Source organism: Rhinatrema bivittatum, chromosome 8 (genome assembly GCF_901001135.1).
Source record: "Rhinatrema bivittatum chromosome 8, aRhiBiv1.1, whole genome shotgun sequence".
In the NCBI taxonomy this organism is placed as follows: Eukaryota; Metazoa; Chordata; class Amphibia; order Gymnophiona; family Rhinatrematidae; genus Rhinatrema; species Rhinatrema bivittatum.
Window position 1 is genome coordinate 237,317,609 of NC_042622.1, and position 27,706 is coordinate 237,345,314.

At 42.8% G+C, this 27,706-nt stretch overlaps 1 protein-coding gene across 4 annotated transcripts in view; it reads right to left on the reverse strand.

Annotated features, from left to right (window-relative positions):
• The window catches only part of SIN3B (SIN3 transcription regulator family member B), a 218,213-nt gene that overhangs the window by 151,015 nt on the left and 39,492 nt on the right, over positions 1-27,706 (reverse strand). For all 4 annotated transcript variants that reach the window (XM_029614191.1, XM_029614189.1, XM_029614190.1 and 1 more), the window contains exons 6-7: positions 26,791-26,934; positions 3,635-3,754 (exon numbers count right to left, since the gene is read on the reverse strand). In XM_029614191.1, the coding sequence (XP_029470051.1) occupies positions 3,635-3,754; positions 26,791-26,934 (264 nt within the window). The remainder of the gene's footprint in view (positions 1-3,634; positions 3,755-26,790; positions 26,935-27,706) is intronic.

The window sequence follows — 27,706 nt, forward strand, 5'->3', positions numbered from 1 at the left end:
AACTTCTCTAGTAAGTATTTACAAAGTTTGTCCATAATCTTTGTACAAAGGTGAGACATTCCTGAATCAGTTATTGTGGTAGGATGCTTGGAGTTAAATGTTTTGTCGATTCTGTTTAAGGTTCCAATATTGGAGGTGAAGACAGACAACTTGAGGTCTCTGTATGTTTCCTTTTCCTGTTTCAATCAGATCAGAGGACAAGCTTGGAACTGAAGAGCTTTCTTACAACTTGCAGGGATACTGGTACTGACTTTTTGGCTTGAGAGGCCTTTTGTATGTTTCTTTGGTGTAGACTTATCTTAGTGCTGATGAACCTCTGAGCCAATGTATCTGTGCCAATAGGTGCATCCTGTGTGCTTCCGGCGCTGTTGATTCTTGGCTCCAATGCTTCTGTGCCGATGGGTCAGCACTGTGTTCTTTCTGTCCAGATCACTCTTGGCTCTGACTCTTCGGCACTTTGCCTTTTAGATGCTGCCAAGTCTTGGCTCGATTTGTGTGGCGCAGATGCTTCTCTCTAAGCTGTCTGATCTCACAATCAAGATTCGTTTAAACTTTTTGAAGTGGGTTTTCAATTTACTCCAATCCGACAAGCTTAGATGCTTGTATTTGAGCCAGAGTTCCCTGTAAGCCAGTGCCCTCAAGGACATACATCCACAGGACCACAGTTAGTATTGTAGTCTGGCAACATACCCTGTTTCCCCGAAAATAAGACAGTGTGTTATATTAATTTTTGCTACCAAAGATGCACTAGGCCTTATTTTCAGGGGATGTCTTATTTTTCCATGAAGAAGAATTCACATATATTGTTGAACAAAAAAATGAACATTTTATTATATTCTGAATAGTTGTCTGGTTATGCTGGTTTGTGATGACAACTAACTGTGAATCCTGCAGGGTAAAAAAATCACAGCTGCATGCTCTGGTGTTCTGTGCGACGGGCATGCTCCCAAATAAAAACTTTGCTAGGTCTTACTTTCGGGGGAGGTCTTATATTTAGCAATTCAGCAAAACCTCTACTAGGTCTTATTTTCGGGGAAACAGGGTATCTTGCATTATTTTTACCTTTTCTTTCTGAAGGAATTTTGTCTGAAGACATTTTAGATTTATGCGGGGATGCTGAAAAAAAAAGATTATCTGACTGTCCACTGAGAAAATGAAATTAAGACTGAGGAGAATTGCACACAGGGATGTTAGCACAGGAAGGACCAAGAATGCTCAGAAGACTAAGTCAAAATTTCTGGGCTTTGAGAAAAAATGATCCAGATTGATGCCATGAGATAACATCCCCCATCTTGTTTGGCTGTTTATTCAGCTTGTCCATGGAGAAATTATTTGATTTTTGTTTCTTATCTAAAAATAATTATGTTGTTCCTTGGTTTGAACGCTTCTTGGAAAAGTGGAATATCAAATGTTTATAAACAAGTCTAAAATCAAAAGGTCTACTTATATGCTGTCACTAGATGGCAGTGCTACCTTTTTTTTTCTCCATTTTCCCCCTGCTCAGAGGAACTCACTCCCTTGCAGGCCAGGGAATGACTGGGAAAACCCTCTGGCTCTTGTTCTAGCTGCGGCAGGGAGAAGGTTGCCACAGTAGCTATGGCCATTCAGGCCAATACAATAAAGTGCGCGGGAAAGGAGGCACACAGTGTTGAGCGCCCGCTTTCCTAACCTGTGCCCCAATACCGTATTTAAATAAGGGAGTTGCTCTAAAAAGGAGGCGCTAGGGACAATAGTGCGCTCCTAGTGCCTCCTTAGCAACAGAAGCCCAGGAGAGATGGCTGACAATGGGCTTGGAACATGGACGCTCAATTTTACGAGTGCCTGTTTTCCTAACCTGACTGGAGCAGGCAGCGGGTCCAACCCCAGCTCCGGGTATACCTACAACCAAGGGGGGGGGGGTCCCACCAGGACCTGCCTACCCCCTGGGAGGATCAGCACCACTTGTAGTCCTGCTACACAAGTATTCCCTTGTTGTCCTGCTTGATCGGGGGGGGGGGGGGGGTTTGTTTTGGTTTGTTTTTTGGTAGAACTATCTTTTTTTTTTTTTGTGAACTTCAAGATCAGTTCAGGACCGTAGGTTCTGCACCACCTCCATCTGCTGGAGACAGAGAAACACTGAAGAGATGCAGGTGGCACACCAGGTTAAGAGGGGGTGTCCTTCAAGTTTTTCTCTGTCTCCATCTACTGGAAGAGAGGCAAAACCCAGCAGTCTGGACTGATCCGGGTACTTACAGGGAATGGACGATTGTAAAATTGAGTGTCTGTTTTCCTAACCTGTCCTGCCGCAGGGCACTTTTTTTTTTTTTTTTTAACCTTTTGGTTCCTCTGAGTTAATATCGCCATATTAAGTCTGAGGATGTACAGGAAAATAGTATTTTCTGCTTTTCTGTACTTTTTCGGGCTGCTTTTCTCTACTTTTTCGGGCTGCTCAGAAATTAACGCTGCCTTTGGGCAGTTGCTAATTTCTGAGGGTGAAATGTGCGGATCGGGCACACATTTTTTTTTTTCTGTATCCTGCCTCATCAACATGCATTTACACATGATGAGCGCAATTAGTTTCCGGGAGGTTTGGACACGTGAAACTCCTTATTGTGTAAGGGGCAGCAGACGCACATCCAACCACGGATAAAACAGTGCACTCAGCTGAGTGCACTCTACTGTATCAGCCTGATTGATTATAAAGCACCAATCTAGGTACAGAGCTCATCAATGTGCTCTGATTTTTGCACTGGGAAAATATTTAGATAATTCACTTAACAGTGAAAAGTAACAAAATAATTTAGATTTCTCTTTTAGGGTCTAATTTTTCTTTACTTTCTGGGCAGTTTTGGCCATCTAGAGCTCCACATATTTAAAACATTTCTATCCTTAGGAATTGCAAGTGATGCTGGGCCAATCCTTATCAGAACCCCCACAGAAGCATTACAGCAATACATGCGAAATAGGAATACAATCTGAACAGCTAATTTGAAAATGCTTTAAACTTGCAGCTCTGCACTCTAGGAGCAACCATGCAGAGAAACGAGTCACAGATTATACAACTCCCCACCCTCATACATAGGATCAGACCAGTCCATACCAGCAATGATGCCACCACTCATGTACACTGCAGAAAGCAGTGTGTTATGTAACCTGGCTGCTCCCAGGAAAATTGGACATCGCTAAGGAGCAATTTAAAGACTTCTTAAAACGAGCTGACAATTTTTCTTTTTTGGTTTGCAGCTTCCTCCTGCTCCTTTTTGTTCCCAACTAGATCTGATTCAGCTAGTTCTATTGTGGTTATAGTGCCAGACACTTAACTACACAGGGAATCCCTCCCCCATCCCCCAGACATGCATTTTAAAATTTCTTCTCTTGTAGCCCAGCCAGTGCAGCAATAGTCCTCAATCCCCTCCAGAACCCGTTCTGCCCACACATCAAGTCCATTTCCGTTGCTTCTCCACAGGATCCCCAGCCAGCCCAAGCAAAATGGCACCAGGCAATCCCCATATGGTGCCATGTAATATCAGTGCAGGGTGGTTTTTCACTATTTGCCATGTGTACATCAGAAAAACTATGGAATAAGGACCGCACAACAAGCTCAGCCTCTCTTACTTCTGAATATTTCCTTTCTAATGTGCTTTCCACCAAGTACCTTTGTTGGACAAGTTACTGGCCGCAGCAGCAGGGATCTAGATTGCTTTCTGTTCTCCATCCTCTTCTCGAATTCAGTTTTTTGAACACTGCTGATTTCACAAGGCCCATTCCCCGTAAACTAAAAATAAATTGCAGAAAGCAGTTACCTTTTCCGGTAGCAATAAACAAAAAAAGTTATCTACATGCTGCAAAATGTATTGGTTTCAGACAGGCTCACCCACTACTGCAACTATGATGTAATTTATCAAGTTCAGATTTTGAAAAAGTGACAATAAACAAAATGAATTCAAATATGGAGAGCAATGTGGCAATAATGAAACTGCATTAGTAAGGGGATATTCAAATAAATCACTTTGTGAATCACTTCTAAGCTGTGAAAAAAGTTCCAGAACCCCTGCCTTTAAGAATTTTAAAAATCAAGCCAAAATATTTGTTTTTCATAAGTTTTAATGAAGAAATGTATTCCCTGCCTTAAGTCCAGACACACCAGTTCAGACCCATGACTTATGCTCTCCAGCCAGCAGATGGAGACGGAGAACAACAGGTTAGCTGACATCACCTCTTATAAGGTTCCATTCTGCACCCAGCCTGTCAGTATTCTATGTAACAAGCTAAGATAAAATATAGACAATTCCCCTAGCCTTAAAACCAAAGGGCTTCCAGGGAACAACAATGAAATAATTTATAAGACCAACCTTAAAACAAACAAAGGAAAAAACTAAGTGTCTTACCCAAGAGGAACCAACCCATGAGCCAATCAACATCATCCTGAAGGCATCTCTATATTTCAGCAAGAGATACAAAAGGCCAATAGAGCAGATTGGGAGAGTTCTGGACTGGTCTGGCTGGACTCAAGGAAAGGAAATTATCAGGTAACAATAAATTTCACCTTCCTCTTCATCCAGCCAGACCAGTTCAGATGCATGGAATGTACTCAAGCTATCCCTCATTCAGGTGGGATACTGCCAATCTCACAAGATCCCCGAGCCAAAAGCTGCTTCTTCTCCTGCTCAGAGTTTGGCTCTGGATTTGAAAAAGAATACAATAAAGACCAAATTGCCGCTCTGCAAATTTCTAGTGGCGATACCAAAACACAGCTCAGCCCAAGATGTAGTTTGTGCTCTAGTAGAATGAGCCTTTAACATGAGCCATGCCTATGATCTCCTTAAGCCACTTAGCTACTGGCACCTTTGATGCTGCTTCTCCCTTTCTGGGATGACTGAAAAGAACACAAAGATGATTTGATTTCCTGAAATCATTAATCATCTTCAAGTACCAAAGTAAAATCCTTCGCACATCCAAATGATGCAGTTAAATATACTCTTCACGACATGAGTCCTTCCAAAAGGAGAGCAGACCCACCAGCTGGTTAACATTAAAGGATGTCACTCTCTTGGAAAAAAACAAATGCACTGTGTGAACATAAACCACCTCCTCTAAAAATTCAGAAAGGATACCCTGCAAGAGAGCTTGTAAATCTGGCCAAACAGACTGTCAGCAAAAACACCATCTTAAGAGTAAGATGCTTGACTGAAACCTTTTTCATTGGTTCACATGGTTGGCTGGTTAGAAACCTCAAAACAGATTCAGATACTAGATAGGATCTAATTCTCTTATAGGAGGTCAAATGTGTTTTAACTCTCACAAAATCAAGGCACATCTCGATGGGAAGACTGCACTTGACTGCAGCTTCTGGATCCTTTCCTTTGTTAGATGTACATGACCTACTTTCATGCCAAAACATGCTCCCAAATATTCCAAGGTCTGGGCTGGAATCAGCTTGCTCTTGTTGAAATTGACCACCCAGCCCAACTTCTGCAAGAATTGCAGTGCTCTGAAGTAGTTTTGCTCTCCTGAGCTGTTTTCACCCAAATAAATTAGTCGCTCAGATAAAGATGAACTAAAATACTTTCTTGATGAACAGCTGCCACCATGTCCACCATCACCTTGGAAAAGATTCCTGGCGCAGTGGTTAAGCCAAAAGGCAGAGCCTGAAACTGGAAGTGATTCCCTAGAATCACAAAAATGAAGACATTTCTGATCATCCTCCCTTATTGGAATATGCAGATATGCATCCAACAGATACATCATTAGAAAGTTCCCTTGCCTCACTACCATCATAATTGTCCTTAAGGTTTCCTTTTTAAATGGGACACCTTAAAAGCCTTGTTGACCTTCAGATCCAAAATGGGGCAAAAGGTACCCTCCTCTAGAATACAAAATATATTGAATACCTTCCTTGGCCTCTTTGAGAAGGTGGGACTGGAACCACTGCCCCTAACAGCAGGAGACATTTGAATGTTTCCCACACTGCCTCCACTTTTCGAGTAGAACGATAAGGGGATACCACAAACATGTCTGAAATAGGATGGGAAAGTTCTACGTCCCTGACTACCTCTAGAACCTACTAATCTGATGTAATTTGGACCTATCTCTGGTAAAAGGCAGACAAGTGCCCACCTCTCTTTCAGCAAAGACTGGGTCCTCAAAACAATTGTGTACCCCAAGTGCCAGTGGCACTGCTCAATCCTACATCTTTACCTCCTTTTTTTTAGTATTCCAAAAGAAATTAAACCTACTAAAAGGTCTAGAACACTATCTTTTGATGTTCTCCCAGATTCTTCCCATTTTGGAACCCAATGACTTCTGGATGAAGCAGACCATGAAGTACTTTTCAGTCTATCCTCTGATAATCTAGGAGCCTTAGATTCCCCCAAGGCCTTTACAAACTTCTCTAAATCCTCACCAAAGAGAAGGTTCTCCTTAAAGGGTAACTTGATCAGCTGAGTCTGAGATATAGATTCCACCAACTAGTTACGCAGCCATAACAAAATGTCTCACTGCTACGATAGAAGCCATACATTGAGCTGTAATCTGAATCAAATCACGAGGAATCTGTCAAAAAGATTGTCTCTGGCTCCATTTAAACCGCTTCCTTTATGGCAGAACGTTCCATGGAAGACTCCTGTATCCACTGACATATACAGAAACCAGATCAAGACACAATGCTGCTACACACAGCTGCTTGAAGATCCAAGCAGAGGCTTCAAATACAGATTCAATCCTCCTATCTTCGGTATCGTTAATGGATGCACCGCCCTCAACAGAATAGTGGTCCTTCTAGTGACTGCACAAATGAGTGCATTCACCTTAGGAACCTTCAGCTGCTACCTGTCTGCTGTATTCAGAGGATAAAATTTAGTTATACTTTTCCACCCTTAAAACTGGCTTCTGGAGTGTCCCATTCCCCAGTGATCAATTCCTTTCTGGATCTCTGCAGAGAAAAGGACTTAGTTTAGTTTTTTAATCTTTCTTAGGTGCCTTTCGTACAAGAAAAACAATGTACATTAATCCCAACACAAGCAGAAATCCAATAAGATAGCAAAACTAAATATGTAACATACAAAAATAATGAACATCAAAACAAAAATAATTAAAATTTGTATACAAAACAAGGTAAACTGACTAAAAACCAAGCCCTCAAATATATTGATAAAATAAAACAAATTAAGAGAAGACTTGGGGTAAAAAAAAAGCCTTGCCTTCATCTATTTCCTAAATTTAATATAGTTCTTCTCCAAGCAAACAGGAGGAGCTAAAAATGAAAAAGTTTCTCTTGTGAGTTCTTTCTAACCTAATTTCCTTAGAAAATGGTAATCTCAATGATTCATGTTGAGAAGAGCATAGCACAGGTACAATCTGAGGAGGAACAAACAGATTACAAAGATAAGGTGGAATTCCCCAACACAGGACTTTAAGAGTCAGAGGATTGGTCTTGAATTGTGGCTGACAAGCAACTGGCAACCAGTGCAGCTCTTGTAACAAAAAGATCACATGATCAAACGTTTTTACTGAAGATCAGTTATCGGCCATATTTTTCACTAATTGAAGGAGATAAGTTGGAAGACAGACCATGATAGAAATCATTACAATAATCTAGCTCTCTTAGTACCAATGCATGAGTTAATATTTTCAGATCTTACAAGTCTCAAAATGGTCAAAGCCATCCAATAAAACATAGAAAATGTTGTTTGCTGAAAGAGGTGAGAAATTTGCAGGAAAAAGTTCAAGAAAGGATCCAACTTAATATCCAGGATGGTGACAACTCCTTTAAGTGAGATTACTATTTCTAGCAAACCACACTGCTTCTGACTTCTCTGGGTTTACCTTCAGTTTGAAAGAGGAGAGCCAGTTAGCAACAGCGGTTAGGCAGGCATTGAAATTAGATAAAGATGCAGAATTTTTAGGATCAAGACTAGCTAAAATCTGGATATTATCTACGTATCTAGGGCAGTTAATGCTCATTCCGTGCCAAAGACTCTAAAACACAGTTTGCTTTGGATGGAGAACCAAAGTTTTATTGAAAAATTAAATGAGTGAGCATAACCTTCTCAAAACCTTTGACAACACAGGAAGATTTGAAATGAGTTTAAAGTTACTAGCGATATCCAGATCAAGATTATGTATTTTTTTAAATCAGATGAACTTGAGCAGCTTTTAGATACTCTGGAACATGCCCTCTCGAGTTTAGTACTAACAATAATTGTTAAAAAGAGAAACAGACTATTCTGTGTTTTTCAAAAGTCTTAATGGTAAAAGATCCTGCAGAGGAGGAATTCATCTGTTTTAAAAGTAACTGTAGGCCAGCTAGGGCAACTTTATTAAAAGTGGAAAATTTACTAAGGTATTGTAGAGTCACTGTACGACAAGGTGTCGCCTATTTGTTCAGCCTCAGACATGAGTATCAAAAGTATATTCTGCCGAATTGGCAGCATCCTCCCCCTTTTCATCTACAATGTTCAAAATCCACAAGGATCACTAGACCAAGCAAGGTAACTCTTCCTTATGAAAAAGGAAAATCACCGGAATGTCACCTTCCTCCTTGGGTGAAAACTCCTATTCTTTCAGCTCCTCATCACTACCAAATTCCTTTGCTTCCTTGAGTATTCCTAAGGAAGCATCTGATCCAAAAATCCAACAGATTCTCATCTTGGCCTCTTATGCCTAGGAATTGAAGAAAAACTTAACCTGAGACAAATGCCCTGAAGAGAAGTCGCCAGGAGCTGAACTCTGCTTAAGTTAAAGCTCGCTCCCTAAATTTTTGTTCATTGTACATTTAGTTCTATCTAGTTTTGTTAACTGCAAAAAAAAAAAAAAAAATTTCTGTATATTGTATTGTATACTTAGTTCCACCCAGTTTTTTGTTAAATGTAAAATAGTACGACCCTCCTCATACTATTCCATTTGTTGTTATGTGAACCGATGTGATGTACGCCAACGAATGTCGGTATATAAAAGCAAATAAATAAATATACAAAGCTTGATGCAGACACTTTAAAAATTCCATGGGAAATGTATTTATTTATAGTTTTTTATATACCGCGGCACGTAATGCACATCACCTTGGTTTACAGCAAACAGTAATTCAGCCAGGATTAACAATGAACATAAGTGGAATAAGCAAAGTGCTAATTTAACAGAAAAACTAGGAGTATACATATCAAATATATATGCAGTCCCAAAAGGAGTCTGAACTATCTCTGACATCACGGCAAAGGATCCCGTTGTCTTAAAAGTGACAGTGCTGAATGCTCCTGCTTCGGACACGGAGCGAAACCCCAGTTCTGTGAGTGTTGCTTCCTCCAGATCCAGTATGGTTGTTCCTGCCATGTCAGCGAGCCCGCTGGCAAGACCTGACTGACCAGCTGGCCCTGCTGATGCATCCTCTTCTGAAGTCAAGAGGTCTTGCAGCTTTCTCTCCTTACAGTGCCGACATAAAGTGTCCTCTTTAAGGACTGACACATCCCACACGTGACTCTTCTTCCAGCAGCCATCCCTCAGACCCTTTCTGCCAACACTGAACCACAAAACAGATAAAGAAAAAAATACCTGGTCTCCTGCTTCTGAGGCAGAAGATCTCTCTACAGCTCACTGTTTTCCAAGACTAAACCAGCCTTTGTTTTTTTGTTTTGGGTTTTTTTTACCTTTATCAATAACTAGTGCGAAAAGCGGAATATAAATCTAAATAAATAAATAACCACCATGGTAGAAGGCAGAACAGGGAGGTATCCGACAAAAAAGGAAAATCCACCTTTTATTTTTAGCAGAATAACTCACAAAACGAGAGACAGAGAGAGAGAGAGATCAACAAAGAAAGAAGAAAAGGTGTGTGTGTGGGGGGGGGGGGGTGTTTAAAAGCAACACAGGAAAGAGTCCTGTTCCACAAGGAAGCCCTCTGGCCAAAAGGCTAAGCTCAAGAAAGTCCAATAACCATCACCCCAGGAGAAGCTCGAGTGAAGTGGCGGGGGAAGAGTAGTCTGGTTTATTTTTTTTGGAAACTGTTTTTATTACTTTTCTGGTCATACAACCTAACAAAAATTACCAACAATAACTTGCAACCCATGTTTCCCCCTTCCCCAACCCTCCCTCCCATCCATCCCCACCCCCCTTAGTCCAGAGGTACATGATCATCAGTTTATAGAAGCAGTCCGTGTTCTGGCGGTAAGTGACTTCTGGTTGTTGCATCCTGGTTTGGTGCCGCTTCAATGGGTTCCGAGACCAGGTTCCAAGCATCTCTTACGGGGCCGGTAAAGGGAGCTAGATGACTGGTGAAAACAGACCAAATTAATGAGACGTTCATAAACCTCTTTGGCGTAGCTTTGTTCGTAGTTGCATGTTCCATGGAACATAGGCGTATCATCTTCATGAACCAATGTTCATAACTGGTGGGGTCCAGAGTTTAACCAATTAGCTAGAATGATTTGTTTCCCCACTAAACCAGCTTTTTTTTAAAGAAATAACCCTTCTGGGGGGGTTAAATGCAATTGGGCCGTGGTGTCCAGGCCAAACAGCCATAAGTTTGAGTTTAATGTTAATGTCTTTTTTAGGAAATGGGTACATGCAGTGTGGATCTGACCCCAAAAGCGGGATATTGCTACACAGTCCCAAAAACAATGGTAATAGTTACTATCCTCACTGGTACATTTGGGCATTGTTTGGAAGGCGCGATCTTCAGTTTTGTAGCCTGGAGAGGGGTAATATAAACTTGCCAAAGAAATTTAGAGCTGGTCTCACACAAAAGAACGTTCTCTGAAACTACAGGCAACTCCTTGAAACATTCCGTCCATCTAGCATAGATACGGTCTAAGTGTCATGAATCCCCCAGACTCAGGGCTTCCTTGTAATAGTGGGATATGGTAGGTTTTTTATTTTTCCCCGTCTGTACTATGTCTCTAAGCTTCTGGATTTCTGAAGTCTCCGCTAGCTTAGGACGTAAAGCTCTTATAAAATGGGACACTTGAAGGTAATGCGAAGCGTTGTTTAAGGGTTGGAAAGGAGAGCATGTCCCCTGAAGCCTGGTCATAAAGATCATATATAAAGGTGAGGCCTTGGGCATCCCAACAATGGAAGACCCCCCCCCCCTTCCCCTTCCGGGATGAAATAAGTCATGTCCCGTGAGAAGGGAGGTCCTGTGAGAAGGGAGGTTAAACGACTGGAGACCTGCCCCAGCTTACAAAACATTAGCCAGGCTCTCCTACATGTACGTAAGAGGTCCTGTGTCTTGATGTGGTGGGGGAGTAAATGAGCATCCAGTTGTAACAAGGGGTTAAGGGAAGCTACCCCATACCATTCAAGGAGATGTTCATACGGGGTAAACGTTGACTTGGAGAAAAGCCAGTCCCTCATGTGTCTGAGGCTGCATGCTAAGTTATACACAGCTAGATCTGGGCAGCCCAGCCCACCTTTTTCTGTGGGGTTAGAGATGATGTCCATGGGTAGTCTGGCCCCCTTCCCCCGCCATAGGAACTCACGGAAGGCCTGACGTGTCTTGTTGAGATCCTGTTTGGTAAGCCAAATTGGCGCCATTTGCAGTGTATACAACCACTTGGGAAGTAATATCATCTTAAAAAGTTGTATATGGCCTACTAGGGATAGAGGTAGTGATGTCCACCTGTGTAGTGTGGTTAATGAATGCGTGAGCAAAGGTTGAACATTGGCCTTATACAAATCCCCTGCTTTGATGGACACTCTTATACCAAGGTATTTGAGATTGTCTGTTACCCAGCGAAGGGGAAACGTGCCCCGCCATGCTGTATGAATGTATCCTGTTACATCTATGGCCTCCGACTTATCTTGGTTGATCTGGAGGCCGGCAAATTGTCCAAATTGTCCCTGCAAATCCAGGACCACTGGGAGCAATCGTAGGGGTTGTGTAACAAATACTAAAAGGTCATCCGCAAAAGCAGCTATTTTAAAAATGTGTTTTGGGTCACCAAATCCCTTCACCTCCCTGCAGGCATCAATTTTTCGCAGCAGCGAGTCTATATATAATATATATAATAATGGTGACAGTGGGCATCCTTGCCGGACCCCTCTCCTGATCTGAACTATGCCTGACAGGCTACCGTTTGCTAATATTCACGCCGTCGGGTTAAGGTATAATAGGGACATATAATGAAGAAAGTCACCTCGGAGGCCAAACCTTTGTAAAACCGAAAATAAATAGGGCCAGGCCACTCGGTCAAAGGCCTTCTCCGAATCAAATCCAATGGCCAAGGCCGAAATATCTTGGTGTTGACAGATGTACAGGGCTGTAAGAAGTTTAATTATATTCGCATTCGGTTTCCGTCCTCTAACGAAGCCAGTTTGATGGTGGGATATTAAGGAAGGGAGGAAGATGTTCAAACGTTCCGTTAGGATTTTCGTTAAGATTTTTAAATCACAATTGAGCAGTGAAATCGGCCTATAGGAGGAAGGGTATAGAGGGTCCTTGCCGGGTTTGGGAAGGACTGTGATATATTCTTCATTGAAAAGGGTGGGAAAGTGCTCCTGCGCTAGCCCATCTATGTAGTATTTTGTAAATGGTGCACTGATATGGGATTGGAGTATTTTGTAAAAGTCATAAGACAGCCCGTCAGGGCCGGGGGATTTCCCGGCCTGGGTGGCCATGATGGACTGCAAAACTTCATAAGTCTGAATGGGCCGGTTCAGAAAGGCAAGTTGGGAGGCAGTTAGGGTAGGTAGGGTGAGATCTTGGGAAAAAAACGTCCTCCTCTGCATGCCCTCCAGGTGTGTCTGGTGTGTACAAGGTTTATTATAGAAGTGTCGGAAAAGTTCACATATTTCTTTTTCTGTAGTTGCTATCCCCCCTGATTGAGATTTCAAAGATGCTATAATGGACTTCCACCGCTGTGTCTTTGTGAGATTTGCCAATAATCTACCTATTACCGAATTTGAATAGGTTTTGTTCCCCTTTTTGTAAATAACGTTGGGCTCTAGTATCTAAAAGAGTGTTCAAGCGGCCCAGCACACTATAAAACTCCTTGCGATTGCAGTCAGAGTTGTGCTGAATCAAGTTTTCTTTCACTTGGTGAAGCACTTGCTCTAAATTGAGAATGTTCTTATTTAGCTGTTTATTACGAAAATGCACATAGGCTATGATCTCTCCACGGAGCACCACCTTCCCAGATTCCCAGAAGAGCTGGGGTGTATCTATGTGTTGGTGATTGTTCTTTGCAAACGTCTTCCCATTTTTCTCGAAGGAAAGCCTGGAACTGGGCATCATCCTTGAGAACAACTTGGGAATCGCCATATATGCGTGCTTTATGTATGGGCATGGTAGAAATTAAGGTAAAGAATATCGGGGCGTGGTCTGATATAGCTTGAGTTTCGATAGTCGCCTCGGCGATTCCAAAAAATGTGTCTTTAGAAATTAAAATATAATCGATAAGCGACATCGTTCCATGTGACCTCGAGACGCGAGTGTAATCCTTTTCACTAGGGTGAAGTGTGCGCCATACGTCTAGTAAGCCTAACTGGTGACAGAGGTATGCTACTCCTTTCTTCTTCTTTCCAGGGCGTTTGAGTTGGAGGGGATTTTTGTCAAGGGAAGGATTATGTACACAGTTGAAATATCCTAGTAAATAAAGGGTGCCTTGACTATATATATGTAGTAAGTTACTCAGTTGGACAAAAAACTTGTGTGAATATTCGTTGGGGGCATAGACATTACATATGGTAATTGGTGTATTATTCCACACTTTAACAAGTATAATGTAACAGCCAGCCGAGTCAGATACACTTTGTGAAACTTGAAAATTAGCAGACTTATTAAGATTGCCACTCCCGCTTTCCTATGCACCGCTGCAGCATAGACGCAGGTGCCCACCCATTCCCTATGAAGTTTTTTGCTCTCTATGTCTGTGAGGTGGGTTTCCTGTATACAGGCCGCCTCGGCTCGTAAATGTTTGAGGTGGGATAATACTTTTTTCCGCTTTACAGGTGTTCCCAGGCCATTACATTCCAAGATATTAATTTAGGCATTACCTTTGACCAGGAAGAGATGAATGTAGCAGCTAACATCCCCTGTGGAGAGAGAAGCCCCCAGCCTGGCTTCTCCCTCTTCCTGCAGACTTCCAATACAAGCAAACAACCAGACAAAAAATAATACAAAATTATTGCTAAACATGGAACATTGCCACAAGAAGTACTGACATCACTTAACTGAGAACAAAAGGAAACCGTTCTTAGTGTACCCACCCCCGTCCCCCCTCGAGCTCTCTGCTATCCCCGTTCCCCCCAAGTCTTGGATTACAACCTCCATTAGGGGGGGTAATAGGTCACGTGTCCTGTGCCCGAGCACCATGCTTCCGACAGAACAAATGTGCGCCACTGCCATCCTGGGTGGAAAAAAAGCATGCACTTAGGGACATGAGAAGAGGTCAATACTCATCACTCCGAATGTCTACCACAAGGGACGCTTAACCCGATCCGTTGTGTATTGCGGTGTTTCATCTGGGTGTTTCGCCATCAGCTCTGTGTGAGGATTCTACGCTTTGGGCACCCAGATCCTGGACTGCCTTCCGGTTTGCACTGTGTATAAACTTGCCGGTCAGGCTCCAAAAGAGTGGGTGAGGAAAGATACTCCAGAGTCCTCCCCACAGTGCCTGGCTAATAATAGGTATTTTGGTAAATAGAAAGGACCTCAGAAAGGAAGGGAACCATAGTCGCTCGACCTATCCTCTTATTCAGGTTTCCTGCTATCCAGAGGGACCCTCCCTTCGTCTTTTATTGCATCCAAGTAGGCTTGTGCAGATTCAGGTGTGGTAAGTGTGTGCTGGGTATTCTTGTACCAAATTTTCAGTGTGGCTGGATACTGCAGAGAAAATTTGATCTGCTTGTTGTAGAGTTGGGTACATACCCACACATAGCTCTTGCACTGTTCTGATACTCGCACCGAGTAATCCTGGAAAATTCTTATTTTGTGAGTGTGTTAGCTTATATCCTGTTTCCCACGGTAGGCCCTCCAGATTTCATTTTTCCGGGCATAGTTTAGTAGTTTTGCATTTATCAAATGGGGCTTGGCCTCAGAATCGCGCTTGGCTCCCATCCAATGCGCCCTTTCCACTATGAGTTTCCCCTGCAGGCCCGGGAGCTCAAGTACCTCGGGCAGCCATGATTCCAGCAGTGGGGCTAGTTCCCCCTCCCCGACCGACTCAGGAAACCCCAAGAAATGCAGGTTGGACCTTCTCGTCCGATTTTCCAAATCATCTACCTTCTCAGTGAGGTCTCTGATTGTTTTGGCATGCATTTCTGTGGTACGGGTGAGGCCTGAGACATCATCTTCCAGCGTGCTGATTCGTCCCTCAGCTTGATCAAGACGCGTCAAATCGCTGAGGGCTGCCCAGACGTCAGTCAGTTGGGTGACAATGCCAGCTAATTTATCGTCGAGAGCCGTGCGAATCACATCTTCAATTGCCGCGATAGTGATCCCTGTCGCCGCCGCTCTAGAGTCGGCGCTGGTATCATTGCCGGTTGCCATTTTGGGATCAGGCCCCCGGGTCTTTTCTTTGTCCTTATTGCTCCCTTTAGCAGCCATTACCGGTGAGGATCGCTGCATATAATTTACAATGGGCATATGCTGAATCACTCTTTATCTTTTCTCGGCGATGGGTCAGTTAAGCAGGTAAAGATGCGGGTTGATGGGTAGCAGGCGCTCGGAGCCATGGAAAAAGCGTCTTCCCCGGCTCACCACATCACATGACCTCTCGGGAAGAGTAGTCTTTGACTAATCACCCTAGGAGCAGTCAAATTCAGCAGCTTCTTCACCTTACCTAAAAACCACAATTCAGTCACAGCAAGGAATACTTGGGTGTGGCACATGACCCTAATAATGGGTGATCTCAGCAAACCTGTAGTTCTGTGTCTCCATCTATTGGCCAAGGGGCATTACCCATGTATCTGGACTGGTATGGCTGGCTGAAGAGGAAGTTGTATTTGTGATGGTGAAATGTTTGAAATACATTTTATAAACTGGTGCCCTGTTGTAATTTGAAGTAGCAGCCTAGTGGTTAGAGAAGCAGGCTACCAACCAAGGTAGCCAAAGTTCAAATCCCAATGATGCACCTTGTAACCTTGGGTAGGTCACTTCACCTTCCATTGGCTCAGATACAAATACAGTTGTGCTCACAAGCTTGCATACACCTGGCAAAATTTGTAAGACGTAGAGCATTTTAAGAAAACATGAGTGATCAGACAAAACACTTCTGATCATATTTAGTGTGTATCAAATTAAACTATATTATGCATCACAGAACAGCACAATCACTAAACAAACCAAGGCAATAAAGGAAATAATAAAATGGTCCTGTTCAAAAGTTGAACAAAACAACTAAAAGGACACCGTATACTAATACAGTAAATCAAAGGCTATCGCCGTGTGAGGTATAATCTGTAATGTTAAAAAAAACAATTTTATGTAAGAGAAACTGCATCAGCAAGCCTGACAACAAGCAGTGCCGTAGGCAGAGCCGTCCGGTCTTCTAGTCATTTGCGGTATTAAATCGGCATATGGAAATGCTTCGAAAAATATTTTAAAATTATTTTTAAGGATTTTTAGTTGGATAAGTCCGTCTGTGCCAGTGTAAACAGAGTATTGAACAAAAAGGACCGATCTGTTAGCTCTTTGGTTTTTTTCCTGTTCAAAAGTTTACATACCCTTGAATGTTTGGGCTGATAATATACACTCAAGTTGACACACACAGGTTGAGATGGCAATGAAGGGTAGGTAACCAAACCTGTGCTTTGTTTGATGATTACTGAAGCAAAGGGAAAGCAAAAGAACTGTCAAAGGATCTGTGAGCAAAAGTAGTTCAACTTTATAAATCAGGAAAAGGATATAAAAAAGAAATCCAAAGATTTGAAAATGCCAATCAGTACTCTTCAAACTCTGATCAAGAAATGGAAAATTAGGGGTTTGGTTAATTCCAAGCCAGTCCAAGAAAGATTTCAGACACAACTGCCAGGAAAATTTGTTGGAATGCAAAGAAAAACCCACAAGCAACTTATACTGAAATACAGGCCTCTCTGAAACAAAGTGGTGTGGGTGTTTCAGGATGCACAATAAGGAGATACTTGAACAAAAATGGGCTGCAAGGTAGAGCTGCCAGAAAAAGCCATTGCTGCACCAACGCCACAAAACAGCCCACTTTCAATATGCCAAACAGCACCAAGAGAAGCTTCAAAACTTCTGGAACAAAATAATTTGGAGCGATGAGATCAAAACTGAATTTTATTGTCACAACCATAAGTGCTATGTTGGAGAAGAGTCAACACCATCTCTACCGTGAAGCATGGAGGTGGACCTCTGCTGTTTTGGGGGTTTGTGAGTTAAAGCGGCACAGGGAAGATAATGAAAATTGATAGCAGAATGAATGCAGCTTCTTATCAAAATATACTGGAGGAGAATTTGCATTCATTAGCCAGGAAGCTGCGCATGAGGTGCACTTTGACTTTCCAACATAACAATGATCCGAAACATAAGGCCAAGTCGACCTTTCAGTGTCTGGATTAGAAGTGAAGGTTCTGGAGTGGCCAACACAAGACTCCTGATCTCAACATCACTGGGCCACTTTGGGGAGAATTCAAACATACAGTTCATGCTAGAACACCAAAACATTTACAGGATCTATTTTAAAATATTTATTACCTACCCTTCCTACGTTCTGGGTGAGGTATAAGAAGACACACTTAATAAAACTACATAAGAATCAATCAACAATGACAAAAATAAAACAAAATCACAGACATTGACAGCACTGATAGACCCAACTATTGTCAATATAGATAACTATTATGCTCAGATGGAAAATGCCTTTTGAAGTAACTAGGTTTTAAGAACTTTCCGGAAAACCTTTGGTTCTGCTATTGTTCTTATCTCTTTTGGCAGGGAGTTCCATAAAAAAGGGTTGGCTATGGAGAAAGCACGTTCCCTAGTCTCTTCAAGATGGACTGTCCGAGGAGAGGTAGTATCTAGAAGGCACTGACTGGAGGAGCGTAAAGTTCTGGATGGAGTATGAATTTTTAGTGTTGTTGCAATCCACGTAAAGGAATATTATAAATGAGGATATGAATAGTAACTGCAAGCTTAAATTGTATTTGAAATGAGATTGGGAGCCAATGTAACATTTGCAAAACTGAGGTGATGTGATCGCGTATGTGTGTTCCCATTAATAGCCTGGCAGCAGAATTCTGGATAATCTGTAAAGGGCGAATTGAATAAGCAGGCAAACCGGTGAAAAGTGTACTGCAATAATCCAAACCAGAGAAAAGAAGTGATTGATAAAACATTCGAAAATCAGGAGGATCCAGAAGTGGTTTTAGATCGCACAAGAGTCACAGCTTGAAAAATGAAGTTTGTGTAAGGGCCTTGATGTGAGCATGCAAAGAAAGATGGATCAATGAGAATGCACAGACTACAAACTGTTTTGGATAGGAGTATAATTTGATTTTTTAAGATAATTTTTTCAATAACATAAGAAAGAGGATCTTAGCTTTTTGCTAAGAAGAACAGGCAGCTTTACCACATGAGAAAATAAAGGGCCTCATTCACAACTAACACAAAAAACTGCAAGCGGTCACTGAAGCAAAAGGGGGCAATACACAAAATTAAGATCTAAGGGGCCAATGCAATAATGTTCGTGGAAAGCAGGCACTGACTTTTCAGCACCCGCTTTTTTAACGCACGCATGGCGCCCGCAAGGGGGGGGACGCCATGCAATATGTAAATTAGGGGGTCGTGTTAGGGTCGCTTGCGTGACCTCTGCACCTCCTTGCTAATGCGACCCGCGGCGGCTGCCAGTTATGAAGACCGACGCCGGTAAACTTGGCCTCTGTTTTCATAACCTGCTTGTCTGCCAGTAATGAAAACGGCTGCCGAGTTTATCGGCGGCCATTTTCATTACTGGCAGACGGCCGGTTACTGGCATCGGTCTTCATAACTCGGCAGTCTGCCGAGTTATTTTTTTTTTTTTACTTTTAAAAAAGAAGTGCAGAAAAGCAGTTTTTTCTGCTTTTCTGTACTTCTTTTACCTGCACTCAGCTATTAACGCCTGCTCCAGGCTCATTCTCATGCATTTGCATGTGATGAGCGCTCTCTCATTCACTCCGCATCAGACGCGCATTAAATAGGTGCTAATCCCCCTATTGCATTAGGGGGTAGATTAGCGCCTATTTATCTCGCGTCCGACTGCAGGTTATACAGTGCGCTCGGCTGAGCACCCTGTATTGCATCAGCCCCTAAGGGTATATAAACTGTTGAACAGGATTATTTTATTATTTTCTTTATTGCTATGTTTTGTTTAATGATTGTGCTATTCTGTGATGCATAAAATAATTCAATTATAAACACATTAAAAATAACAGACGTGTTTTGCTTGATCACTCATGTTTTCTTAAAATGCTCCACATCTTACAAATTCTGCCAGGGGCATGTAAATTTATGAGCACAACTATACCTACATTGTGAGCTTTCTGAGGGCAGGGAAATACCTACAGTACCTGCATGTAATCTTCTTTGAAGTGCTTGAAAAGCAGAAGGTAAATCAAACAAACAAACAAAACTCTCGAAATTTCTATGTTCCCATCGTAGTGCTTCCCCTTGGGACACACCTACAAGCCTTGTTCCCTAAACTCACAGTTCCTTTCATTTGAGATGAGGGACTTCAGAGGACTGCACCTCTGATTTCGAGAGTCCCCAAAAGCCTACGGTCCCTGAGTGCTCATTTTGCATCCAGTTAACCTGAGCCCTTGATCTGGCCTCATAATCCAGAAAAATCTTGGCTGCTTAGTTTTCCAATTAGACTTGCTTTCTTAATCTCTATTTGCTACTCAGTAAAATTAGATTGTGCCGCTTGAGCCTTGATCTTCCTTACACATGGCAGCCCATAAACTGGGAACTGTTCAATGTCATTAGGGGAGGGAAATTCAAATCAAAGAAAGCATGCTGGGTATGCCAAAAAATTCAAGCATGAATTCAATTAAAAGCAGACCTAATGCAAAATGTATTAGGTGTCAGTCAGAAGCAACCTATTGCACTAATCTACTGAACAATATTAGAGATATACCACAAGAGCCTTATAAACCTAGAAACAGCGATGTGGGGTGGAAACTTTTTCACTGAAAATTTTCCTATACTTTAATTTTTCTGTGGGAAATTTTCTGTTTCTAAAGATGTATTGTTTTAGAATGTTCATTAGTATCGATGAATTGGTGTCAATGAAATATTCAGCAACTTTGGAAATTTCAAGCTTTGAATTTGTTTCAGAACAACATTTAAACCATATCAAATGTCTTTTCTGATCTTCCATCCCCAATCACCCCCAATATTTCGGCTGAACTACTTAGCTGCTTGAAAGACTGGGATACAGCAAAGGAAATTAATATGATGGTGGTATAAAACTAAATAACATTACCAAAAAGAAAATAACCACTACTTGATGGAAAAGCAAGTTTGCTTACAGTAAACTGCGTTTTCCATAGATAGAGTGAATGAGTGAGACATCCTCCAGCGGCGCGGGTCAGAATTTTCTCCAATAGCACAGTTTTGCTCTGCTCATGCGCAGGAGTTCCCGCGCACGTCCCTCAGTCGTCATTAACAGTTTTAGTCAGTTGGTATGCAAAGAATGGCTTATGGATGATACTCAAGTCTACAGAGTCTGCCAGGGAGGCGGGTGGGTTCGCATGGCTCATTCACTCTATCTACAGAAAACACCACTTACGGTAAGCAAACTTGCTTTTTTCCATTGATAAGCAAGTGAAGGAGCCTTGCTGAATGGGGAGTCCCAAGCTGAGAGTTGCTACTTAGAGAAAAATGATGATGCTCAAGCTATAAACTGCAACCCTATCACCTAGATGGCAGGCTCTGAGCACTTGGAATTCCAGCTAAACTGCTCTCCCAACTGAACAGTTGGGCTCAGAAAGACAGTAGTGTGCTGTGAAAGTATGGATTGATGACCATGTTTCAACTCTGCAGAGGTCTGCAATGGGAATGTCCCTCAAGTGTGCCAATGAGGTTGCCGTGGACCTTATTTGGTATGCCTTCACTCTTCCAGGAAGAGGAGAAGCAGATATGGCATGGCAGTAACAGATGCAGTTTGTCAACCAGTTGGCTAAGGTTCTTTTGGAAACAGCCACTCCTAGATTGTTAGGATTGTAGGAGATGAATAGTTGCTGAGATCTTCTGGTTGTTACGGTTTTGAGGTGTTTGAGTAGATTCTTGGGTACTGTGAAGGTGACCACGCCCATGGGGAGAAGCCCCGTGAGGAACCACAGTATTAGGCTAGACTCGAGACACGCAAACACAGAGATTCGTCTTTTATTATACAGCTGAGGTATACCACCAGAGGTGGCAGTAGTGAGGTGATCCAGAGGTTGCACTCCTGGGACCCTCGGCAGAGGGGACCCGTCTCACAGAGATAGTATAAGGAGATGCGGATGCAGGTTCCCAGTGCAGCAGAGCTGTAGATGAGACAGACTGAGAATATTAGATTACTCACTAAATTGGTAGCTGTACAGGTGGAGATCCCAGCAGGCAGAAGTTGTTGGATACAGGCACTAAGCCAGGGAGAGCAGGCCCTCGAGGAGCGAGTACCTGATCCCAGATAGGCACCTGAAAGAAAGCAAAGGGCCCCCAAGGAGCGGATACCCAGGTTAGAGAAATACCCCGAAGGGCAGAGAGAGCTTCCAACGACAGCAAGGAAGCGGCAGAGTAGCTCAGACTGGAGGCTTTCCATCCATTCACGATCCTTGCTAACTCGATTAGCTAGCAAACAAGGGCAGCTTAAATACCCGGATGGATTGACGTCACTCGAGGTTCCCACCATGACGTGGATAAAGACGTGGATGGCATGCGCGCGCACCCTAGGAGGCCCTTAGGAGAAACATGGCGTGAGGCTTTGCCATTGCCGTTCCAGGGACGCCGGAGAGAGCAGCATGCAGATGTGGCGGTAGCCATCTTCCCAAGGCTAGCGGGGAGAGCAGAGAGAAAGGTGAGGCACAAAGGTTGAAGCCGGGCAAATGCGTAAAAGTCCTTTCATGAAGCGAGACACTAGTGGATGCATTGCAATGGATTTCACTTGTACCGGATGATGGTATGCTGCAATAGCACTCAGATGGACTCTAACCGAAGACATTTGAAGACCTGTCTGAGACAAGTGGTATAGATAATTGAGTATGAGTTTAGGGGAACAATTAAATGGGTAACGGGACCATTTGAAGGAATAGTTACGACGAGTGGAGGCTTTCCGAGATGAAAAGAAAACATCCTGAACCGCTGTTGGGAGGTCCAAGGGCTCTAAATCTTGGTGCACAATCTCTAAGTAGTGAGGTGGAAAGATGAGAGAAGGGGGTGTAGAAGGGTTCCCCTTTCTTGCGTCAGAGGTGTCAATTGACAACCTATAGTCCTGAGGGAAGTCTGCACAGAAAATGGCAGAGGAGACCCCCGCATGTTGCGAATGGAGCGCGCGAAGATGAAGGCCTCAGCGCTCCGCTCGCAGCGAAGATGAAGGCCCCCGTGTGCCACGCTCTGCTCGTGGCGAAGATGAAGGCCCTGGTGAGAGTGAACGTGTGTGAGAGAGGGGAGGGGAGAGAGAGGGTGAGAGAGCAGTGGGGAGGGGAGGGTGAGAGAGAAAGAGAGAGAGAGAGAGCAGGGGGTGAGCAGGAGGGTATGAGAGAGCATGGGAGGTGAGAAAGCGCGGGGGGGTGGGTGGGAATGCTTGAGTGTGGGTGCCAGAGAGGAGCCCCCTATATGAGGAGATTGTGAAGGAGCGTGTATGTGTGAGAGAGATTGGGAGCTGGTGTGTATGAAAAAGGGATCATGTGTATGTGAAGGTGCTAGGGAAATTGGATTGTGTATTGATAGTTGTATCAGTTTACTGTACCATGGTTGTCTTGGCCATGCTGGCGCAATAGGAATCAAATCTGCCTCATCCTCTATGCATCTTTGGACTGTGCGAGATATGAGGGGTATCGGTGGGAACGTGTACAGAAGACCCTGAGACCAGTTTATGAGGAATGCATCCTGAGCTAGTTGGTGTGGGCTTGGATACACTGAGCAAAACTTCTTTACCTTCTTGTTGCGCTCTGTCGCGAAAAGGTTAATGCAGGGAAGACCCCCAAGTGGAGAAAATGCGATGTGCTACCTCCTGATGTAGTTCCCATTCATGGGGGTGAAATATTCTGCCTAGTTTGTCTGCTCTGGAATTGCTGATTTCGGGTAAGTACGTAAGTTGCTTGCAGGGAAATAGACCTGTTGTGAGCCCATTCCAGGATCTGAATTGTTTCCCTGCAGAGGCTCCTTGTTTATGTAAAACATTGTCACTTGGTTGTCTGTGTGAATCATCACAGTTTTTCCCTTGCAGTGGATTCTTCGAAGGCTTGAAGGGCATTCCGTACAGCCCAAAGTTCCAGAAGGTTTGTGTGTTGATTGTGTTCCATTTTGGACCATAGTCCCTGAGTTTGAAGGTTGTTTAGGTGAGCTCCCCATCCCTTGGGTGAGGCATCCATGGTGAGTATTATTTAATGTCAAGGGGTTCATAGAGGTGATCTGGTTCTTTGTTTTTCTGGTTCTTTGTTTTTAAGTTCTATGTATTTATTGCACCCCCGTTCTATGTAAACCAGCAAGATATGTTTTCATGATTGCCGGTATATAAAAACTCTAAATAAATAAAAAATAAAAATCTTGCGGTTGCTCCTTTAGGGCTGGACCTGGGATAGAGGGGTCTTCTGGAACCACTGGTGGAATATGTGGTGGTGGCTGATGGCTTTGTTCAACTGATTGTAAGAATTGTGACAATACTGTGGTGATTTGGGAAACAGCTTGTAAAGCTAATAGTGAAGTAGAAGGAGTTGGCGTCGGCGGTCTTACAGGTGGTAGGGCAGCCAGTAATATAAGAACATGCCATACTGGGTCAGACCAAGGGTCCATCAAGCTCAGCATCCTGTTTCCAACAGTGGCCAATCCAGGCCAAAAGAACCTGGCAAGTACCCAAAAACTAAGTCTATTCCATGTTACCGTTGCTAGTAACAGCGGTGGTTATTATCTAAGTCAACTTAATTAATAGCAGGTAATGGACTTCTCCTCCAAGAACTTATCCAATCCTTTTTTAAACACAGCTATACTAACTGCACTAACCACATCCTCTGGCAACAAATTCAAGAGTTTAATTGTGTGTTGAGTGAAAAAGAACTTTCTCCGATTAGTTTTAAATGTGCCACATGCTAACTTCATGGAGTGCCCCCTAGTCTTTCTATTATCTGAAAGAGTAAAAAAACGATTCACATCTACCCGTTCTAGACCTCTCATGATTTTAAACACCTCTATCATATCCCCCCCTCAGCCGTCTCTTCTCCAAGCTGAAAAGTCCTAACCTCTTTAGTCTTTCCTCATAGGGGAGCTGTTCCATTCCCTTTATAATTTTGGTAGCCCTACTCTGTACCTTCTCCATCGCAATTATATCTTTTTTGAGATGCGGTGACCAGAATTGTACACGGTATTCAAGGTGCGGTCTCACCATGGAGCGATACAGAGGCATTATGACATTTTCCATTTTATTCATCATTCCCTTTCTAATAATTCCCAACATTCTATTTGCTTTTTTTTGACTACCGCAGCACACCTAACAGACTATTTCAGTGTTATCCACTATGACGCCTAGATCTCTTTCTTGGGTAGTAGCACCTAATATGGAACCTAACATTGTGTAACTATAGCATGGGTTATTTTTCCCTCTATGCATCACCTTGCACTTGTCCACATTAAATTTCATCTGCCATTTCAATGCCCAATTTTCCAGCCTCACAAGGTCTTCCTGCAATTTATCACAATCTGCTTGTGATTTAACTACTCTAAACAATTTTGTATCATCTGCAAATTTGATTACCTCACTCGTCGTATTTGTATCATCTGCAAATTTGATTACCTCACTCGTCGTATTTCTTTCCAGATCGTTTATAAAAATATTGAAAAGTAAGGATCCCAGTACAGATCCCTGAGGCACTCCACTGCCCACTCCCTTCCACTGAGAAAATTGTCCATTTAATCCTTCTCTTTGATACTCTATATCAGTGTCTGGGCCCCTGGGACACGTTACAATTGCTGGAGGTTGGATGACTTTCCAATCAAGAGGGTCTTGAAAACCAGGGATCACTACGGCATAGAGAGATCGTAGAAAGCCCCGAAAGCACTTCTGATGAAGATGATGAGCTGCCAGAGAACCTTGGCGGAGAGATTTCGTTTTCTGAATCTAGTATTAGTAGAGGCGACGATTCTCTAGGTCTTTTATGACCCGTTGTATGTTTCTTAGGTTGTATAGGCTTTGGCAGCATCAGGGTAATAGGGTCTGCACCAATGTGCGTCGATGGCGCGTCAGCAGGATGTGAGTGCGATGCTATTATCTCCTTGCATTGGTGCGCCGATGCGTCGGCTCTCCGTAGGTGCGTTGATGCGTCGATGTTTCTTATGGGAGCCGGGACGATGTCCTTTGTGTACGTCTGTGCCTTGGTGGCATCGATGCAGCACGCGGCCGCAGCATTACCGACGCATCCCCCGCGCCCTGTGTCGATTTTTGACGGGGCTTCAGCGGTGGGTGTTTTAACCCCGGGAGGTCTGCAAAAGAGGCCCGATGACATAGGGACTTTTTCTTTCTTTTTGGGCCTGGAGAGGATCTTGTTGAGGCCTCACAAGGGGCATAAGAGCCCAATGGACCTCCTTTAAATTGTTGGATCCGGGCAGCTTGCTGGCGCTGTGCCCTTGGGGACATACGGCTGCAGTCCCCACAGTTTGCCTGGTCATGGTCAGGACCAAGGCAAATATAACAAGATTTGTGGCCATCAATGACTGGCATAATCTTGCCACAGGCACAAAATTTAAAATCCTGGATGAGGCATCCTCAATGGTATAGCTTTTCCTTGTGGTTTTGATGTTTTGTTTTTTTTACTTCACAAAGATTTCTCTCAGGAGAGGAGAGCTCCGCGTGCAATCAGTCGCGCAGAAAAAAAACGGACTGAGGAGCCTCAGGCAAATGCGGGAAGATACAAGAGGGCGCACTTCACTGAAAGACCTTGGTGATCTTAGAGAGCTCCGCCACTTAGTGGCACAGAGGACGTACCCAGACAGCATGGCTAATTCAGTTGCTTATCTATGTGAAAACATTTCACTTACTTTTTAAGTTGTTTTGTAACTTTTGACTGTGATAAGTTACACACATTTGTGTGGAAATATTTTTGGTCGTTTAGCAATAGTTGTTTTTGGCGGTAATCAAACATACCACATCAGATCACAAAACCAGGAAAATGTGTATATAAAAATTAGAAAAATGTCCAAACTAAACATTTTGGGGAAAAAAATTTGAAAGGGAAAATTTTCCAAGTCAAAATTTTCCAGCATGCCCACATCTTTGTCTATAAAACAATGCAACTTTAATACTTACAGCTTAAAGCAGCTGATCATTTAAGTTCCATAACCAGCTCACAAAAAACAAAACCCCAAATTACCCGTGCCAGCTCTCCAGGCCAAACATAACCCTAAGGTACATTTCACTTTGTGCTTCTTTTGAGAAGTCTAGGACTATAAGAAAATCATTGGGCTATGATGCTTGAATAATTGGTTTTCAATCTATGTAATCTGGTACTCTACTCCAGCTATAGTGGTCAATATTCTATGGTATATGAAGATCTTAGGGACATTGTATTTACATTAAAAAAACAAAAAAACAAAACGACATTTATACAATTTTTTCTCTGAATGAGATGAAATGCCCAGCAAAATAGCCACAATTTAATTGTTTAAATTTTTTGCTTCTTGTTCAGAGATGTTACCAAAGATCTTTTGGCTTCAGGAAGGAACTGCCCAAACTCCGACAGTAGATCCTCCTGACCTCGAAAAAGATTTGCTACTTCAGTGAAAACTTCTTCTTCTGACATGCCCCGGAAGGGCCTGCCCTTGGGATTCAGCTGTTCTTTCTGCCAATGCACAGAGAAAAGAAAAAAAATCTCTTACAGATATGATAGTACAGCATATGCTTATATTTTTAGGAGTTAAACGAAGAATACTTGTTATTCACAGAAGCAATTCAACATGGTGAATTTGGCAAAAAACTCAAATGTCTTTGGCCTTGGATGTACAGTATTAATATATAGCAACAGTCCAGCCTCTATCAACTGAGAACTGTATGGATGGCAAATCAAAGATTTTAGGAAGCTTATCTGCAAACTCCCTGCATCCTTTGGCGCAGCTATGTTTTAAATAAGAGTCAAAAATGACATCATACACTACAGGAGCCAATGAGCTGTTCGTCTGTGTGACACTATTCTGAATTAAATAAAGGAAACTCCGGCTTTAAAATCATAAAATAAAAACAATACTTTATAAGCAGACTGATGTGAGAAGGGGGCTTACTTTTTAAACATCTGCAAAAAAATAAATGAAACGATAGCTTCCAAACCAACTAACAGAACAAAATAGGATTATATTTTCATGGTCTTACTACAGTGAGAACAGATGTAAAAGCTGCCCATTTGATAAATAGCTTATTCCCACAGATTATGAGTTAGGGGGAGGCAGATAGGAAGTATAAACTGACCCTAGATTCATCAAAATGCTATAAATTTTGCATGAATAATGCCCGCGATAAAAAAAAAAGGGGCGTTGCTGGGGCAATTTTTGAGTTAACGCAATGCACGCTATTTTCGAGGTAATCTATCGCATTCGCGATATTTTCACTTCACAGCTTGC